At 42.0% G+C, this 21,174-nt stretch overlaps 1 protein-coding gene and 1 long non-coding RNA gene across 3 annotated transcripts in view; one reads left to right on the forward strand and one right to left on the reverse strand.

The window, feature by feature from the left end:
• Positions 1-10,381, reverse strand: part of YTHDC2 (YTH N6-methyladenosine RNA binding protein C2) — a 67,203-nt gene extending 56,822 nt beyond the window's left edge. The window contains exons 1-3 of one of the 2 annotated variants that reach the window (XM_045794909.2): positions 10,006-10,381; positions 8,519-8,609; positions 1,180-1,376 (exon numbers count right to left, since the gene is read on the reverse strand). In XM_045794909.2, coding sequence (XP_045650865.1) covers positions 1,180-1,376; positions 8,519-8,609; positions 10,006-10,192 — 475 coding nt within the window. In that variant the 5' untranslated portion in view covers positions 10,193-10,381. Of the gene's footprint in view, positions 1-1,179; positions 1,377-8,518; positions 8,610-10,005 lie in introns of those variants that run through there. The other variant, XM_087862377.1, reaches the window with a different exon arrangement.
• A 9,204-nt stretch (positions 10,382-19,585) lies between these two features.
• Positions 19,586-20,454, forward strand: LOC123790462 (uncharacterized). The gene is made up of 2 exons (XR_006779106.2): positions 19,586-19,727; positions 19,965-20,454. It is a non-coding gene; the product is annotated as an uncharacterized LOC123790462 (long non-coding RNA).
• Positions 20,455-21,174: the final 720 nt, after the last annotated feature.

The following is a 21,174-nucleotide window of genomic DNA, read 5'->3' on the forward strand; positions in this document are numbered from 1 at the left end:
GCTTAAAGCTCTCTAAAAACAAGTTACAAATTTCAGTTCTCAATGAAGAAGCAAATTTCTAAAAGTATTTCTGGTGCATAATGTTTACAAATGAACAAAAATCAATCACTCCATAACCACTAAAGATAAAAGGGGATTCTGATAACCTCAAAGAGTTTTCATGCTTGGTTCTATCAAAAACGACACAAAAAACTAAAATGGGAAACAATGTGCATTATAACGTCTGTTATGAACGGTATGAAAACACATCATGAAAAAAATAATATTCTGCATGTTTAAAGTTAAATATGTAAGATTTTGTGATCAAATAGAATAATATGTGTAAATATAAGGTCCTGATTCTTAAATTTCCTAATTGAGAGTTTTAGCCAGTATCTATATTTAATTAATAAGCACACAGGAATAAAAAAGAGGCATGATGTGTTTTATATTCCTCGCATAACTCAAACCATTTTTGTGGGTCTGTATTTAGAACTTAAATTCCTTGCTATCTATAGGACCATGTACTTTCTACACTCTGCAAACCTACTCCAACAGACAATGAAAATTATGCATATCTGTCACTTTAGGTAATTAATGATTTTCTCACTAAGAAGTTTTTTCCAAATAATAAAATTACAACTTCATTTCAGAACCTAAAAATATTATTTAGCTACCTTTCGGCAAGTTAGTGTACTGAAGACTCTGTCCTTTTACCAGAAGCTAACACCCCAATTCAAAAGCTCACTCATTAGCGTGTCTTGGCAGCATAATATAGGAAAGTCCTGACCCTGGAGTCGAATCCCAGCTCTGCGGTTTAGTGACTGGTTGAGTAGCCTTGCACAAATTATTTAACTGTTCTGAACCCATTTAATCATCCCTGAAATAGAGGAAATTCTTACCTTGCCAGGGTTGCTATGAGGCCTGATATAAACAGTTTAGCATACTGCCTAGCACACAGTAGGTGCTCAATAAATGATAGCTATCACTGTGACACTTAAAGACTTGTCTGACTTCATCACATGCCTTAACGCTGCATTTCATTCCAAAATTTTCACAGTTCTTTCTCATTTCTAACAGACGATTGAAACTGAGAAATCTTATTTCATCTTAGTTTCTTTTTTTAAATAAATTTAAAATGGTAAAAGAACAGTCATCAAATAATAGGATAGACAAGGAAGCTCCCCAGAAAATACATACCAGCTTCAACTGCAAACACATTTCCTCTTTCTGTTTTAGGCAGAAGTTCAGTACGCTCTTTATTGGTGACAGGAAATCTCTGAATTAGGCTCCTAACAGCATGTTTTGTATTATGAGTCAAATTACAGGTCATCATTGCATGAGCTGTTTCTGATCCATCTTTCTTCTTCACAGTTAGGTATCTATTTGCTCCCTTTCTGAATATTAATAAAAATCGTTTATTTACTATATATAGTCAATTTGTTCACATATGATGTATTGCCTACTTAGAAAACATGTCTCAAGCAAAACATTGAAAAAAATCAAAATGCTTTGGGAGAAGATGCTGAAAATCCCAAAAAAAGTCAATAAGGAAGGGGTGTGGTGCCGAAGTGGCCACAAGACCATTTTCAATTAAAATTTTTAAATGCTGCAAATCCAGTTTTTAAACCTCAAAAATGGCTTACTTACCCACAAATGTTAAAGTTTGTCTTAGCAGACTTCATGGTGGATGAAACATCACCAGTTGGAAGCATACAGAGGGAGAAAACCAATCTGAACAACAGAATCTAAAAATGGTAATAAAAAAGTTATGGTTCACTGTCCAGACTAATATCACCCACTGAACGTTTCCATAGTTTGCTGGTATGTCACATCCCATGAACCTGTTAAGAGAACCAAGCTTAGTGGCTGGACCAAAAAAGTATAAATCAACATTACTTATAAGTATTTTCATATGCATCTTGGGAAAAAGAAATTTTTCAAAGCTTCAGGCCCTAGCCTTCAGTTATAACGTAATGATGATTTATAACTGTTTTCAAATTATTTGATGTAGGTATATTCGTTTCTTCAATGGTCCAGGACTGACAATGTCTTTCATGACTTTTGTTGCTCCAAGAGTACTAGGTACAATGTTATATGCACAGAAAGTCCTCCAATGTGTTCTGGCTGATTTAATAAGGCATGTCCATAATCTAGTACAATATAGCACTCATAAAGCACTCAGGCTCTAACAGCATTACCAACCTGGGTCCGAATCCTAGCTCTACTACTTATTAGCTGTGGGACTATAAGCAAAATATTTAATCACTCTGAGCCTAAGATAATAGTAATACCTGCCTCAAAGAATTACTCATATGATTAAATAAGATAATGCATATAAAGGGCAACATCTGTCACAAAGTAAGTATTAAATGAATGAAAGCTATTATTATATAATCTGGGAAAAAAGCACTTATTTTTAAAAAGTTACCCAAAATATTTCATAAAATGTTCTATCATTTGTTAATGTCACTATCATATTACAGAAGTAACAAAACCACAATACAACAAAAAGTACATGTACACTTTTCCTAATTTTCATTAGATTGAAAATTTTTCAATAATATTTTCACTGTAAAAACAATATAAAACTGGAGATTAACCTACACAGTTTTAGCTGTCTAAGCCTTCTTAAGTGATTTACGAAGATTTTTAATTTCTAGAAACTTTTTATGGAATGCTTTAATGAATTATGTGTTCAGTACTGTCATCTACTCCTTAACAAGCACTTAGTGATCTTTAATTATGGGATAAAGACAAAATAACTAAATTTAACCTGACCTAGGATTTCAGTTATTTCTATGGTAAATAAGAATTACTGGATTCTAAAGATGATCTCTGCAGTAGGTTCTTTTCTCACGGACCTTTCTGAAAATTCAGCACAGTCGTTATAGACACAATCATTCCTTCCCCTCCTATGCTATTTACTTCATAAAACTTTTAACTACAGAAGGCAGGAAATGTACTGAAATGAGCACTAGAGCCAAGAGTCAGGAGGCTTGTGTTCAACTAACTAGCTATGTGATCAAAAATCATTTTATTTCTCTGACACTGTATACAAGTTAATTTAAAAATCTCTACTATTTCTATCGGCTCCAAGATGCTTTAATTTTCTTGAAAACTGTCTCTGGAAAGTTTTGCTGTATTTCACCTTTAGCTAACTTTATTTCATTAATTCATTCAGTCAGTCATTCATCATATATTGAGCACCTACTGTATGCCAGGCACTATGCTAGAAGCTGGGATTACAAAGTTGTAAAATACACTCTTCTCAACAAGCTCACAACTGAAATGGGTCAGATTCAAACTTTCCTAACATAAGCTGCCTACTAATCATACAGCATTCATGTACAAAAATAATTCAAAGTTAGCATGTACGGGTACTTAGCCATTACCATTTAAAACTTACTGAATTCATTTTGAACACAGATGGTGGGATACAAAGATATAATCAACTTGAAAGGTTGTGTTTTAGGAAGATGCTACTTGTGGTTCTTAGGGCTCATTCCTACCATATTCAGCACCAGTGACACTGGGAAACGATAAAAAGATTAGTGAGATGTTTGGTAAAGTATTTGTCTCGTTGTTGTGAGGAGGAAAACATTCCATACAGCAGAGATCTGCCCTACTTCATAAACTCACACACTGAGATCTCATGCTTTCATTCCAAAGTAGCACTATTCCTTGAAAAAAACCATGAAGAGATTTCTTTTCAAAGCAAAATTAACTAGAAACGAGCTGCAGGATGTGGAAAAGATGCTAAATAAATTAATGTCACAATAATTTTTTCCAAATAAAACGCAAGCTCCACCTGCAATTTGTAAACACAAATGCACTAATATTACAGGCAAGAACATCGTAACATCTAACTTTCAAAGTGTAAAAGTAATCAATGCATGCTATCAGAAGTTTTGGCATTTCAATGGCTTCTTCTTTTTAAAGAAAAACTATTAACTCATCATGTTTGATGCAATTTTAATATGAATTTATCAATTTACACAGCATGTTACCGAACATTTAACTCAGATACAATCATATGCCTTACTATTCTCCACTCTCCAAATCTGTCAACAGTTTAAAAAATCAGCTACGGGGCACCTGGGTGGCACAGTCAGTTAAGCACCCAACCCTTGGTTTCAGCTCAGGTCATAATCTCAGGGTCATGAGATTGAGCCCCTCATGGGGCTCCATGCTGGGCATGGAGTCTGCTTGAGATTCTCTCTCCCCCTCTGCCTCTCCCCTCCTGCCCCTGCACATTTGTGCACGCATGCACACTTTCTCTGCCCCTCCTCCGCATACGAACACACTCTCACTCTCTCAAATAATCTTTTTTTTTTTAATCAGCTAAAAAGCCAAAATCTGAAATGACAACTTAAAAAGCTCACAGCCACCAAGGAGCTAACGTCTCAAAAAATAATCCACGTTTATATGATGCCTTATAAATGCAGCATTTCCTATTTCCTTAATTTATACTTCCATTAGGCAGAAAGATGCAAAGACCTAACTCCAAACCATTTTCTTCCCAATACTGTAGCCTAGAATTGTAAATTTATTAAAGTTTATATCATACTAATTTATACTTTCTTTAATGACTATGTGGAAATTAATAAACCGATCAGCTACCTTTGTCACTAAACAAAGTTGTTCTCATGTCATGGACACTATCATGGTGGTACACTGGTTCATTCTGTGACTTTGGACTAGAAACAACTTAAAGACAAGACCTATCTAATATTTCCATTTTAACTCCTCACAGCTCCTACGACACTGCTGTGAACCCACTGTGAACAATCAAAAATTAATGAAACATTACTATGTTCAAATCCTGGCTCTGCCCCTTGCTAGCTGTGTGATCTTGGGAAAATTGCTTAACATCTCCAACCCTGAACTGCCTCATCTGTTACACAGATACCAGATGTTATTAATAGAATCGACTGATTAAGACTATTATGAGCATCAACTAATCTACTTAAAGCCACTAGCATAAGGCCTGCTGCATAAGAGCACTTAATGAACGTGAGCTGTCGCTATTATTACTATTGGGCACCACAGGCTGTTTCTTTTCAACGGATGCCCAAAAAATCAGTAAGACACTTAAGTCACTTTTAACCCATTTTTCCTATTTTAAGTAGGGGTAGAAAAGGAAAGTGCGGTACACAACCTTCCCAGGCAAGAGGCAAGGGAGGCAGGAACCTGAATCTGAAAAGGGGGCTTTCTTGCAGGATAGAGCCTTCCCGTCAGGGTGACTAGAACACGTGGATACCTAGGAAGCAGGGACATCAGCAATCACAGGGTAAGAAACCTGTACCTGGAAAACCTATTTTCATGTACTTTACAGTTTCTCTTTCCACAAGTCTTTAAGTAAGTTCATTTTGTAAATTTCATTTTGCATAACTTGGACTAGGAAGAACAGGAAAGAAATTCTGTTTTGTTCATGAACAAGTCCAAGACTCAGAAAAGTGTGCTCTTAAAACCAAAACTCAGACCTCAGTTGGGGAAAAAAGGAAACAAATTATAAGGAAGTGAAATTCAGGTATGGGAAAGCTTGACTAAAATTTCAAACAAAACTTTAGTCTACGCTAAAGAATACACTATGGGGACGTCACTCCGACAAGAGCATTTTCACCAAAAGATGAGCGACTATAAAAAGTAATCCAAAATAAGTAATCAATTGCAAAATCAATTCAACTCTTCAGGAGGAAATGAAAAACAAAATCCAACACACACGGCTGCATTCTGAAAGAAAGGAGAGCAAAAAGGAGTAAGTGATGAGAAAAAACAATTGTCAACTTTCACACAGTAAGCCTGGAATCTATTTTTAAACCTCCTAAGATACTCAAAGTAAACTACAGCATCATAGAATCCGAACTAGGAATAGGCACTAGGGCCTAGATGAGAAGGCAGGGTTACCTGGCTTCCCTTAGCATCTTTTCTCCTCTCTGTCCAGTGTTTCCTCGCCCACCTTTTTTTGTCCTGATAACTTATCTTGCTCTCTCCCCTGCCCCAGGTTTCTCCATTCGGGACCATCCCTTAAACAACTACACTACTGGATAAAAAGCAGATGTAGTCCATTCAAATGGACTGCTTTTCTACGGGTGATTTCTAATGGTCATTTCTACATTAACTGTTCAGAATTCAGAACCCATTTAACCATAGAAATGATGTAGCTACGGAACTGTGCCCATACAATAGATGCTTTCTACTGAGGACCCACAACCTCTTATCTGCAACTCTTAACCCAAACAACAATGAAAACTGGAAGATTTCTCTAAGTTTGCAAGGTGAACACTAAAGTGGAGGGGGGATGCTAGAAAGGGAGACAGGTAAGGAAAGCCAAGCTACTCATGTCAATTACAGGAAGAATTGTCAATTACAGACCCAACTGAAGACTCCTCAAGAGGAAAGAAGCTTGGGAGTGCCGGTGGCTCAGTTGGTTAACTCCAATTAAGACTCAACAGTCCACTCCTGATTTCGGCTCAAGTCATGATCTCGGGGTTGTGAGATTAACCCTGTGTCGGGCTACATGCTGGGTGTGGAGGCTGCTTAAGATTCTCTATCTCCTGCTCCCTTTGCCTCTACCCTCTCCCGCCCCCACCTTCTTTCTCTCTCACTCTAAAAAAAAAAATAAAAATACAAAAAGGAAAAGGAAAAGAGCTTCAATTACGGGCCCCAACAGAAAAGATTTACATTGCTGCTGCTTCTTCTTGTAGAAGAAATCAACCCCCCCCCCCGAAACCCAGCCAATGAGAAACCATCATCACCCTCCTGCTTCTCCCCAGTGCACTTTTGTTCAAAACCACCTCTCCCAACTTCATCCTCCTTCTCCACAAAATAACGCTCCTCTCTCTTGTTTGTTGGACTTGCAGATGGTTTTGTTGTAGCTTGCTGGTCCCAGATTGCAACTCTCTACTTCCAAAGAAACCCATCCGTTGCTGGTAAAATAACTAGCAGTTTTATAAGGTTAAAGGCAGCAACTTCATTTGGCAGGAAAGCCTGATTACATTGACATGAGTCTATTTCTAGTATTTATTTATCTTATTGTGAATATTTGTGTTTGCCAGCAGAAATATTGTGATTAAAAGTGATGCCTGCGGGGCACCTGGGTAGCGCAGTCGTTAAAGCGTCTGCCTTCCGCTCAGGGCGTGATCCTGGCGATCTGGGATCGAGTCCCACATCAGGCTCTTCCGCTATGAGCCTGCTTCTTCCTCTCCCACTCCCCCTGCTGTGTTCCCTCTCTCGCTGGCTGTCTCTCTGGCACATAAATAAATAAAATCTTTAAAAAAATAAAAAAATAAAAAAAAAAGTGATGCCTGCACCTTAGGAGGGGTATTACATAACATATTGCAAATACACCTTAAAATGTTTCTAAAATCTGAACCTCAAAATCCACTTGTTCTAGGTGTTTTTGGATAAAGGATTATGGCACCATACTCTTTTCACTTCCAAGTGCAGTATTTCACTTACCCAAAGGACTATGATACAGGCATGCTTAAAACCTACCACTATTTAAAGCACTGGCCTTGGGGATGTTCAAAATACACATTCACCTAAGTTAAATCCCATCTTACTCAGTAATGTATCGCTGTGGGCATTCAAATGCCAGACATTCTTACATCAGATACTTTCATCTTAGGACCTTCCTGCTGTTTATTGAAAAGACTGACCTCATAATCTTTTGTTTTCTCTCTTCTTAACCTAAACCCTGGTAGGCTGAAATTTTATCTTTCTTTCCCCCTCCCTGGTTCTTAACCAGAGGCAATTTTGCTCCCCAGGGAACATTTTGGCAATGTCTAAAGGCATTGAGGGTTGTTACAACTGCGGGTGGAGGTCTACTGGGTAAGGTTAGATACGCTACAATACTCAAGTCAGCCCTCCACAACATTTACCTAGTTTGAAATGTTAACAGTGCCAATACTGAGAAACCCTGCTATATATCAATCCCACCATCCTTATTCCCAAAACGAAATCATTCCATGTAATTTTAGACTTCTTCAATTTGGATGGTTCAAATGACTTTTTTCCCCTACAGATCAGTGGCCCTCAACATATATATACTGTTTCTTCCTGGTCCATTTTATTTAGTCATTTCTAATCATCAGATTCTTGAGCTGGTAGGAAAGAAAACAATGATTATGTATTCTAAAGTTACCATTACAGTACAGTAACATCAAAAGAAATAGTTCTGTAAATAATTGTACTTATTATCTTTAGTCCATCCATTCTTTTTTAAAAAGGAGACTTAGTTTCTATGAAAAAAGAAAATATTTTCCTCAAGCAAGCCACTTCGGCTTTTAAACTATTTTTCTTACATTTTAAATTTTACTTTTTTTTTTTTTTTTAAACCCCTAAGGGAAAAGAAAAAAGGGCAAGATAGGAGGAAAAGCAAAGAGCTGAGTTTGGTACAGACATGAATCAATTTATGTATAATATAATTAAGAACGTGAATCTAAAACAGGAATAACAACTTAATAGAGTCAGGAACTTTTTTTTTTTTTTTTGGTAAATAATTCTTTTTAAATAAGAAAAGCTATCAGCTTACCCTTTACTTTTAGAGACCAAACCAAGAGACTGACTCAGTCGATGAATAAAGGCTCTTTCAGTGCTGGTCAAAGAAGAAGGAAATTCCATTTCTACGTGGGGAAAAAGAAAAACACACACATACACTAAGTACCATTTAGGAATATAGAATTTTCTTTCAAGGTGCTTCAATAAACAGAGATATAAAATACGGAAAAAATGGGTGCCTGGGTGGCTCAGTCAGTTGAGCACCTGACTCTTGATTTCTGCTCCAGTCATGATCTCAGAGTTGTAAGATCCAGCCCCAAGTGGAGCTCCGTGCTGGACACGGAGTCTGCTTAAGATTCTCTCTCCCTCTCTCTGCCCCTCCCCCAACAAGCGCTCTTAAAAAAAAATCATATAAGCATATGTGATTTTGTGAAAAGGTCATTTTCACATTATGTGAAAAGGTCATTCTATGTGAAAAGTAGATATTAATTCAATTAACTAACTACTGAATGTCTACCAGAGTAACCATATTAATAAAAATTAAATCTTAAACATGAGAGAGGACTCTCCTGTTCACCAAAGAATACTCCTCTTGTTTGTGCTGGAATCTTCAATTGGTATGATGACTGACTGACGAACATATTTTACTATTTTAACTTAGTTTAGTCCTTACTTGTTTAATTAACAAAAGGTTCTTTCCCTTCCATGATGAGCGATGCTCAAATATTATGAATGTTCAATGTCGAACTCCATTGTCTTTGTTTTCAAAACTGTACATAATTCGTGTTTCACTATCTCAGACTGGATTTGTTGCTTCATATTGCGAAGGCTTGGTTTTGTGTAAGTTCACTCTGTCCAAGTCATTGCCTGTTCTGGCCTGTGTGGTGCCAGAGTCAACGGTCCCCTACTTAGGCCAGCAAACCGGAATGGGCCTAGTATGTTGTACGGTTCACCACGGCTCGGCTGCGGGTTCTGCACTGTATGACCCAAGCCAATTAGCTTTGTACTCTTAAGAGGTGTGAAAGACGCTTCATCTACCAAAACCAGTTTAATTTTTTGAAGCGTTTAAGCGTGATGCTTTCGGGATTTAAAACATTAATGCACTGCCAATGCATTTACTTGTCTGATATCCTCTGCTCTTCTACTTCTGTAAACATTAGCCTCAGCTAAGCCTAACACAATTTCCTTTAAAAAAAAAAGGGGGGGGGGGTACCAATACCTAAAAGCTGTGCCTTTGACGCCCCAAGCTGCCTACGGGCCTCTCTCTGGAGGAAAGAAACGCCTCCTGCAAAGGAGGAACGCGACTCTTTCCACCTTCTGATCAGTGCCAGGCAAGTGCTTTAACCCTGCCGAGCTCTACCAAGCGCGGCCCCTGCCCGCCGGGGAGGCGGGCTCCAGTGGGTCCGGGGGCCGAGGGCGGCCCAGACCTTCCCTCCCCCCTCTGAGGCGGCCCCTTTCACACGGTGGGTCCCGGCGTGGGGGAGGCGGGGTAGCCGGCGGGGTCCCTTTCGGGAACCTCACCTCTCTGGTCCCCGTATCGGAAGCGCTCCAGAGCGATATTGACTGCGATCTTCACCTCCTCGTCTATCCGAATGTCCTTCAGCCCCTTGGCCCGGCCCCCGCCCCCAGGGCCGCACTGAGCTGGGCCGCCCCCGCCGCCGCCGCCAGGAGCGGGCGGCCGCGGGGAGACGCTGCTCGGCCTGGACATGGCCCTGAGAAGTTCTCCCCGCGGGGGAGCGGCCAGGTCTGCGGGCGGACGGTCAATGACAGGGACGGAGGGCCACTGCCGGGACTTGACCCCTCCGCAGGCGGCCTGCACTGAGCCGGGGTCACCAGAACCCCCCAGCCACCACAACAGCCGAGGAGACGCCGGCGCCACTGAAGCCCCGGCGAAGCGGAGAGCGCGGGCGTGATGACGTCACCAGGGCCACGGACGCCCGTGACCTCAGCGCGTCGGGCGCTCCTCGCCTCCCGGCCGCTGCCGGCTAGTGTCGTATCCCCACGCCGCAGGTTCTCTCCGTCTTCTCCCGTCCGCACCTCCGCACCAAGGGGCTCCCGTGCATCCTTTTATTGGGTCACCCACTCTTTCCTTAAACCCTTCATTAATTCCTTCCGTGAGCTGGTGCGGGCTCCCACTGTGTGCCCGGCAGGCACCGCGCCGCGACCTAGGCGTGGGACCAGACAGACCTGGTTCCAGCCCTCGTGGAGTTCACATTCTAGCTGGGGTGGAGTTGCCAGACTGAGCACATAAAAATGCAGGATGCCCTTTTATTTGCATTTCAGATAAGGAATAGTTTTTTTGTATTTCCCATGCAATATTTGGAAACATGAAGTTAAAAAAGTTATTCTACTGAAATGAGATTGTAACAGAGCGCCTGTATTTTATGTGGGGACCCTAAATGAGAATGGCAGACAATTAAAAAGAAAAGAAGTACATGCTTAAATGATAGTTGTAAGTGCTATATGCAATGATGGAAAAAAAGTGGAACTCTTTCGTTTTGGAGGTCAAAGAAGATTATGAGAATTTGCTTGTATACAATTCCACTGACATAAACCTAATCCCAGCCACCCTAACTGCTTCCACTCTGGTCTTCCCATGGTCCATCCTGCAGAGAGCAGCCAGAGTGATCCTTTTAAAAATACAAGCGAGGTAGGGGCGCTCTATTTTTGACTTTTTTTTTTTTTTAAAGATTTTATTTATTTGTCAGAGAGGGAGAGAGCAGGGGGAGTCAAGCAGAGGGAGAAGCAGACTCCCTGCTGATTAGAGCCTGATGCAGGACTCCATCTCAGGACCCTGGAATCCTGACCTGAGCTGAAAGCAGAGGCTTAACCGACTGAGCCACCCAGGTGGCCCTATTTTTAACTTTCTGAGGAACCTCAATACTATTTTCCAGTGTGGCTGCACCAGCTTGCGTTCTCACCAACAGTGCAAGAGGGTTCCCCTTTCTCCAATCCTCGCCAACATCGGTTGTTTCCTGCGTTGTTAATTTTAGCCATTCTGACAGGTGTGAGGTGGTATCTCATGGTCGTTTCTTGTTTTGTTTTGTTTTGAGAGAGAGCGTGTGTGCACGTGCACACGCACACTGGGGCTGGCGGGCCGGAGGGGCAGGCAAAGGGAGAAAGAATTCCAAGCAGGCTCCACACACAGCATGGAGCCCAAAGTAAGGCTCGATCCTACTACACTGAGAGCATGACCTGAGCCAAAATCAAGAGTCGGACACTCAACCAACTGAGCCCCCCAATGCCCCTCATTGTGGCTTTGATTTGTATTTCCCTGATGATGCGTGATGTTGAGCATCTTTTCATGTGTCTGTTGGCCATCTGGGTATCTTCAGTGGAAAAAATATCTATTCATGTCTTCTGCCTGTTGCAGAAATAGGTGCTATATTCTGGCCCCGGCATAGATATCTCTGAACTGTGTGAACATTTACTACTACCTGGATCTCTGTGTATCGTAATTTCTTTAGATGCGCCATAATAATACCCGCCATTTATAAAGTGCCCAGGGGCACTGTCTTTATTTTCCCAAGCTTCACAAAACCATATGAAGTAGTTATATTACCTCATGATACAGATAATACAGATGACGAAGCAGGCTGGATGGGGTTAAAATAACTGGCCCAAGGCCATGCTATTAGTAATGAATGAGGTAGAGATAGAAAGCAGACCCAGGGGCGCCTGGGTAGCGCAGTCGTTAAAAGCGTCTGCCTTCGGCTCAGGGCGTGATCCTGGCGTACCGGGATCGAGTCCCACATCGGGCTCCTCCGCTGGGAGCCTGCTTCTTCCTCTCCCACTCCCCCTGCTGTGTTCCCTCTCTCGCTGGCTGTGTCTGTCACATAAATAAATAAAAAAATCTTAAAAAAAAAAAAAAAAAAGCAGACCCAGCCTATGACGAAGTGTAGCTTCATTCCAAGACAAAACACAGATGGTAGATAATATCTGGATGCACCAAATATGTAGTGATAAAACATTTTATAAGGGGCCAGGCACATAACTGTTTTCAATCTCACTCCAAAACTTCATAGTTCCACCATTTATTGGCGCCATCATGTATTAGCTTTGTGGCTTGACTACTTTACTCTGACCTTCAGATTTCCCCTCTGTAAACAAGTATATTCAATACTCATAGGGTGGTTGTGAATATGATGTAATATGTAAGTATCAAGCATTGATTTCATGCTGTATTCCTTTTTACACTCTTTCCTTTCCTTTTGTTTTTGTGTCTTTTAAGTTTCTTTTTCTTAGTAATCTCTACACCCAACGTGGGGCTCGAACTCACAACCCCAAGATCAAGAGTCTCATCCCCCCTGAGCCAGCCAGGTGCCCAGTCATTCTTTCCTTTGTTTTTGGATGAAGGCCTAAATGCTTTATTTGTGGTGCCTGGTAAGAGTATGGAACATATTCATTCAAATAAAAAAAGAATACTTGGGACGCCTGGGTGGCTCAGTCCATTGGGCATCTATCTGCCGTCAGCTCGGATGCTTCTCCCTTTCCCTGCGCCCCACTCATGCTCTCTCCCTTGTCATCTATCTCTCTCAAATAAATGAATAAAATCTTAAAAAAAAGCAAAAAAAGAAGAATACTTGCCTAAAGTTATATAGCAATAAATCGTAAGGTACATCAGCTCTACATTCTCTGGTATTTTTCCACACCCCTGGAAATTTCTGGGTGCTTAGGGTGAAACACTGCAATTCTACTTTTTTACATATGCCACAGAGAAAAATTAAAGTGGGGAAGGTATACAATATTCACAAATGATTTCAAGTTACCCTTTGCATAGAATAGACCTAAAGCTATCGTCCTTGTTTCTACCACTTAGAGTTGTGTGGCCTCGTGCAATGATTTAACCTCCCTACCCACAAAACGGATATGATAATGTCTATGTCACCGTGTTCTTATAAGGATGAAATCAGATTATATTAACTTTATGCGGATGAAGCGCTTACCACAATTCCCAGCTCCTGACTCAGCCTAGCATTCCAGTAGAGTTAGATGTTTTTTACTTCACCTGACAGAAAACCCAAGCAAACAAAGGCCCAAAGTAAGGACATTTCTTACCTTATGTAACAAGAAGTCTAGGGGTAGGGTGGTTCCGTGGCTGATTATTTCAACACGGCACACCAAAGCCTTCAATCACCCAGCATCTATCCAGCTTACCACCTTGCCATTTTTAGCGTCTGCCACTCCCCTCTTGGTTACAGCTCGAAGTCATTACATCATAACACGCCACCAGATAAAGGCAAGAAAGATAAGTGCCTACGTCTGATGACCTTTAAGAGAGAGAGAAAAACCTTCCCAGAAGTTCCAGAAATAGACTTCCTTACATCTCTTAGCCAGAACATGATTAATGCACTAACTCCCAAATAGGAATGAATGGGATTACCATGAAAAGTCCAGTCTTTCCTAAACCAGATGTCACCCAGAAAAGAGGAGACAGAATTGGGGTTCTCTTAGCAAATAGTGAGGGATGGGGAATGGCTGTTGGGTAGGCCACCAAGGGTATTATGATAGTCCTCGGTGATGGTCACCAAATATTTCTGGTTTTCTTCCTTCTTCCTAGCAGAATTGTACTTCCTGGCCCCCTTACAGTTGGGTGGGAACATACCATTAGCTCTGGCAAATGTTTAGTGAGTTGAAATGATATGTGTCATTTTCATGTTGGCCCCACTTTTCACTGTAATTAACCACAAATAACTAGCAAAACATGTACAAGAAAGAAACTGAATTATCTTATTCCAATTGATTTAAATAATCAAAAACTACAAAAGAATATGCTCAAAAAATTAAAGATCTACATAAATGAAAAAATACACCGTGTTCAGGGACCAGAAAACCCAATAATGTTAAGATAGCAGTTCTCGGGGCGCCTGGGTGGCGCAGTCGTTGAGCGTCTGCCTTCGGCTCAGGGCGTGATCCCGGCATTGTGGGATCGAGCCCCACATCAGGCTCCTCCGCTAGGAGCCTGCTTCTTCCTCTCCCACTCCCCCTGCTTGTGTTCCCTCTCTCGCTGGCTGTCTCTCTCTGTCAAATAAATAAATAAAATCTTTAAAAAAAAAAAAGATAGCAGTTCTCCTCACATGGGTCTACAAACTCAACACAATCCCAATCAAAATCCCAGCACATTTTTTCTGTCTCCCTTTGTTTTAAGATTTATTTATTTCAGGGTGGGGGGGGCAAAGAGAGATGGAGACAATCCTCGAACAGACTCCCCATTGAACCCAGAGCCTGACACGGGACTCATTCCCAGGACCCTGAGATCATGACCTGAACCAAAATCAAGAGTCAGACACTTAACCGACTGAGCCATCCAGGCGGTCCCTCGGCAGGTTTTTTTCTAAAAAAATTAACAAGCTGATGCTTCATATTAAAATGCACTAGAATAGCCAAAACAACTTGAAAACAGAAAAAAGTTTGAGGACTAACACTACCTGATTTAAAGACTTGTTATAGGGACACCTGGGTGACTCAGTCCATCAAGCGTCTGACTCTTGATTTCAGCTCAGGTCCTGATCTCAACATTGTGAGATCAAGCCCTGTGTCAGGCTCCACGCTGGGAATGGAGCCTGTTTGGAATTCTTTCTCTCTCCCTCTCCCTCTGCCCCTCCCCCCACTCATGCATGCACTCTCTCTTTCTCCCTGTGTCTCGAATAAATAAAATCTTTAAGGGACACCTAGATGGCTCAGTTGGTTGAGCATCTGCCTTTGGCTCAGGTCGTGATCCAGATTCCTGAGATCAAGCCCCCATCAGGTTCCCTGCTCAGGGAGGAGTCTGCTTCTTTCTCTCCCTCTGCCCCTCCCCCCTGCTCCTGCTCTCTTTTTCTCTCAAATAAATAAAATCTCTAAAAAAAAGATTCCACATATAAGTGAAATCATATGGTATCTGTTTTTCCCTGTCTGACTTACCTTACTCAGCATAATATCCTTTAGGTCCATCTATGTTGTCGCAAACAGCAGAATTTCATTCTTTTTGTAAGGCTGAGTGATATTCCATTGTATATATATGTCATATATATACCATTTCTTCTTTATCCATTCTCTATCGATGGACACAGGTTGCTTCCATGCTTGGCATTGTACATAATGGTGCAATGAGTATAGAGGTACATATATCTTTTCAAATTGGTGTTTTCATTTTCTCTGGGTACCCAGCAGTGGTGGAATTACTGGACTGCATGGTAAGTTCTTTTTTTTTTTTTTTTTTGAGATTTTATTTATTTATTCGAGAGAGTGAAAGAGAAAGAGAGAACATGTGCATGCAAACAAGGAGCGGGGCAGAGGGAAAGGGAGAGGGACAAGCAGATTCCCCGCTGAGCAGGGAGCCCAATCCAGGGCTCGATCCCAGGACCCTGGGATCATGACCTGAGCTGAAGGCAGATGCTTAACTGACTGAGCCATCCAGGTGCCCCTGAACTAGATGGCAGTTCTATTTTTAATTTTTTGAGGAAACTCCAGACTGTTTTCCACAATGGTTGCCATCAATTTACATTCCCACCAACTGCACACAAGAGTTCCCTTTTCTGCACATCCTCACCAACACTTGTTTTTTCTTGTCTTTTTCATTCTAGCCATTCTGACTGCTGTGAGGTGATATCTTATTGTGATTTTGTTTTGCATTCCCCTGATCTTGAATGATGTTGAACATATTTTCATGTGTCTGTTGGCCATCTGTATGTCTACTTTGGAAAAATGTCTATTCAGCTCCATTGCCTATTTTTTTTTAAAGATTTTATTTATTTATTTGACAGAGGTAGAGACAGCCAGCGAGAGAGGGAACACAGGCAGGAGGAGTGGGAGAGGAAGAAGCAGGCTCCCAGCGGAGGAGCCTGATGTGGGGCTCGATCCCATAACGCCAGGATCACGCCCTGAGCCGAAGGCAGACGCCTAACCGCTGTGCCACCCAGGCGCCCCCATTGCCTATTTTTTAATCAGATTGTTTGGGAGGTTTGGTTTGTTTAGTGGTTTGTTTGTTTGTTTGTTTGTTTGGGGGTTTTTTTTTTTTTTTTTTGGTGTTGAATTGTATGAGTTCTTCATATGTTTTGGATATTAACCCCTTATCAGAAATATCATATGCAAATGTCTTCTCCCATTCTGTAGGTCGCCTGTGCATTTCGTTGATGGTTTCCTTGATGTGCAAAAAGCCTTTTAGTTTGACCTGGTCCCAACAGTTAATTTTTGCTTCTGTTTCCCTTGCCTTGCCTTGCCTTGCCTTCCCTTCCCTTCCAAAAATATGTTTCTAAGGCCAATGCCTAAGAGATTACTGCCTATGTTATCCTTTAGAAGTTTTATGATTTTAGATCTTGTATTTAGGTCTTTAATCCATTTTGCATTTATTTTGTGTGTGGTGTAAGAAGTGGTCCAGTTTCTTTTTTTGCATGTAGCTGCCAGTTTTCCTAACACCATTTACTGAAAAGACTGTCTTTTCTCCATTATATATTCTTGCCTCCTGTGTTGTGCATTAATCGACCATATAAGCAGGAGTTTATTTCTGGGTTCTCTATCCTGTTTCATAGATCCACGTGTCTCTCTTTGTGCCATTACTGTATCTTGTAACCTTTTCTGATTTAAAGTCTATTTTGTCTGATACTGGTATAGTCTCCCTGCTCTGTTCTGGTTACTGTTTGTGTGGAATAGCCTTTTCCATTCTTTCACTTGTATCTCCGGATCTAAAGCAAGTCTCCCCTAAACAACATACTCGGGTCATGGCTTTTATCCATTTTGCCAATCTTCATCTTTTCATTGGAGAGTTTAATCCATTTACATTTAAAGTAATTACTGATAAGGAGGGACTTCTGTCATTTTACTATTTGTTTTCTATTTGCTTTATAGCTTTTTTGTCCCTCATGTCTTGCATTTACTGTCTTTTTTGCATTTAGTTAATTTTTTAGTAGTGAAACATTTAAATTCCTTTCTCATTTCCTTTAATATATATTCTATGGTTATTTTCTATGTGGTTACCATGGGAATGACATTTAACATCCTCAGTTATATCACCCTAATTTGAATTTATACCAGTTTACCTTCAGTAACACCCAAAAACTCTGCTCCTTTAACAGCTCTGTTCTTACCCTTTCAGTTGTGAATATCGCAGAATTATATCTCTATACATTGTGTGTGATGGTTACTCCTTACTATAAAAAGAAGCTGTGAAAACATGCAATAAACTGAATAAATATCCAGAGAATTATACTAAATGAAAAAAAGTCAATCTCAAAAGGTTGCATACTGCATGATTCCACTTATATAACATTCTTGAAATTACAAAATTATACCAATGGAGAACACAGATTACTTGTTGTCTAGGGTGAAAGATGGGGTGAAGGAACAGGGAAGTAAGTGTGGGTATAATAAGTCAACATGAGGGATCTCTGTGGTGATGGAAATGTTCCGTGTCTTGACTGTATCAATGTTAATATTCTGGTTATGATATTGTATTACACTTGGGCAAGATGTTACCATGGGGGAAACTAGGCAATGGGTCACTGGATCCCTCTGCGTTGTTTCTTACAACTGCATGGGAATCTATAATTATCTCAACATAAAAAGTTTAATTTTAAGAATACTAGAAACTGGGGCGCCTGGGTGGTGCAGTCGTTAAGCGTCTGCCTTTGGCTCAGGGCGTGATCCCAGCGTTATGGGATCGAGCCCCACATCAGGCTCCTCCGCTATGAGCCTGCTTCTTCCTCTCCCACTCCCCCTGCTTGTGTTCCCTCTCTGGCTGGCTGTCTCTCTCTGTTAAATAAATAAAACCTTAAAAAAAAAAGAATACTAGAAACTATTATTATTAAATATTATAATTTATTAATTATGTAATCATTTTTAAAATTTCTAATCAGGGCACCTGGGTGGCTCAGTCGTTAAGTGTCTGCTGGGATTGAGACCCCCATCGGGCTCTCTGCTTGGTGGGGAGCCTGCTTCTCCCTCTCCATCTGCCTGCTGCTCCTCCTCTTGTGCTCTCTCTGTCAAATAAATAAAATCTTTAAAAAAAAATAATTTTGAATAGCGGTTACATTGGCACTAATAGCATGTAGTTATAACAGCGCTAAGAAAACACAACCAGCAATTCACAGAAGAAATCAAATGACCGAGAAGAAACACTCAGCATCTGAGAAAGTAAAAATGAAAAGGATAGGAAGGAAAGAAAATAAATGGAAAGTAAAAGGAAATACAACTTTTCATTCACTGGTTTCACAAAGATTAACAAGGTTGAGAACGTTGGACCAGAGTGTGGAAATGAGAGAACCCAAATTAGAGAGAAAACCTCCAACTTCTATGAAATCTTGAGGTGGTACAAACAGAAACTGGGACCGTACAGACCAGATCACCATTTGTGTCATTTTTTCAAAGTTCAGAGGGGTTTTTTTGTTTTGTTTTTTGGGTTTTTTTTTTTTTTTTTTTTTTTTACTTTTTCTAGAAAGGGAGAGCTGGGGCGGGGAGGCGGGGGGGGGGGGGCGGCAAAACAAGAGGGAAAGGGAATCTCAAGCAGATTCCACCTGGAACCCCGATCATGGGGCGGGGGGTTCAACCCCAGGGCCCTGAGATCATGACCTGGGCAGAAATCAGGAGTAGGTGTTTAATCCACTAAGCCACCTAGGATCCCTGTTTTTTGCTTTTTTAAAGTAGGCTCCAAGCCCAGCCGGAGCCTAACACAGGGCTCAAAATCAGGACCCAGGAGATCAAGACCTGAGCTGAAATCAAGAGCCAGACGCTTAACCCACTGCGCCACCCAGACCCCCTCAAAGTTCAGTTTTTAAAAATAGAAGCAAGCCCAAAGTGTAAAAATGCACACACGTGGAGAAAAGTCAGGGATCCTCGGTTTCAATCCTGTATCTGCTCATAATTCACTCTGCCACCACAAGCATACTTTGTTACTTCCGGCATTTGTAAAAAGCTAATAATCACTACCACTCGCCAGCCACCACGACAATCAACGGAAAGAAGGTTTCAATTCTGGGCCCCCAACCACACTGTGAGCAGAAGAGGTTTATCAGGTAATGCTTCGCTAGGGCCGAGGGCATCTCGGGACTTGTAGTCCAGTCAGTGGAACTCGCCATCCCGGCAGGCCCTGCGGCTGCGTCAACGTTACGCGCTGCCGCCGCCGGCGCTCTGGGGACAAGTGCAAGGCTACTGCAGAGCGCGTCTGGAAAGGGTGTTTTGCGGCCGTAGAGGCGCGCTTTACTTCCACATCCGGGAGACCGAAAAGGAGTGTTTTATTGAGGAGGTTCCGGACGAGACCATGGTTATAGGTACGGGTGGATGGGGAGAGTTTGGAACAACTTTTGGGGCGGGGGCCGCGGGAGAGTCCGCTCTTCCACAGCGGGGAGCAGCCGGTCTCTCCGCGTCCTGGCGGGGGCCGACTTGACCCCACCTCGCGCTCCTCTGACCTGGGTTCGCCGTGCTTCTGAAACTAAAGAACGCAACTGTATGACAAGCAGCGGGAGGAGTACCAGCCGGCCACCCCCGGGCTTGGTATGTTCGTGGAGGTGAAGGACCCAAAGGACAAGGTGAGCCGGCCCCTGAGCCCCGCTGAGCCCTTCGCTCTGCACTCCAGCGCCAGCGCCAGACCAGGCAGGTGCCGGTACTTCCCCTCCTACTCGCCGCAGCCGCTCAACTGCTGAACATAGTTGGGTGTTTGTTGCTGAGAAGATCCCGGATTTTCGCTCTAGGCCAAACTTGGGCTGCTGCAGTGCTAGCGGCTGCTCTCTGCTTAAGCCTTCCTTTCCCGACTGCTGCAGGACTCGGCCAAGCCCCTTCCCTGCCCGAGCCGTTTTCCTGGCCTGTGAGATGGAAACTCACCTGTGTTGTAGGCGTGATTGGTGGGTTAACTGTGGTGTTGGCCATCAAAGAATTTTGTTAACTCTAGTGCCGTGACATCTAGACTTCAGGAGTTCACAGAACGGGGTGCTTTCCAAAACGAACGAGCAGCTTTTAATTTCGACAAATAAGGATATTAAAGCAAAAGAATAAAAAATCTTTAGTTGTCACCTTTCGTTTAAAAAGGAACACACCAAAAGAGCAGAAATGGCAGGAGTGCTGAATAAAGAGCCCTTTCCAGGAGCAGACACATGTCATCTCCATCTCAGATGCTTCACCCGTGCCCCAGAAAGTTCTCAGACAAGCTTTTGGCAACTGCTGGGGAGCAGCTCTGGACCTTTTAGTGTGGTGAGGTGCCTAGGGCTCTGTTTGCCAACTTTGAGGCACCGAGAGCCTGAAGCCCAGTTTCCTTCCAGCCCCATCCCGCCCCCCGCCCCCCGCCCCCAACACTCACTTAAAGCTTTTCTCTGCAGGTCATCCTGGCCCGGCAGTATGGCTCTAAAGGCAGATTCAAATTCACCTCCAATACCCCCGGCAAACACCAGATCTGTCCTGTGGTCTCTCTTAGAGTCGGGATTATGATATAATGGCCTTCTTTTGGTTTCTCAAACTGCCATATTCTTTTTTGCTCTAGGCCTTCTGTATGTGCTATTCCTTCTGGACAGAACACACTTCCCCCCAGCTAACTCCTAATCATGAATGCAGTTCTAAAAAGCAGCCTTCCCTGACTATCTAGACTAGACCAGAGCTAGTATCACGTCATTCTTAGCACATACCCTTCTCAGAAGCACGCATCACCTTTACCTGTTGTTCGAGCCCTGCCTCATTTGGTATCAGACCATAGGCTCCATGTGCAAGAATGTGCCTGTCTGGATCACT

This window comes from Ursus americanus, chromosome 5 (assembly GCF_024610735.1).
Source record: "Ursus americanus isolate L20-20 chromosome 5, mUrsAme1.1.p, whole genome shotgun sequence".
Taxonomy (NCBI): domain Eukaryota; kingdom Metazoa; phylum Chordata; class Mammalia; order Carnivora; family Ursidae; genus Ursus; species Ursus americanus.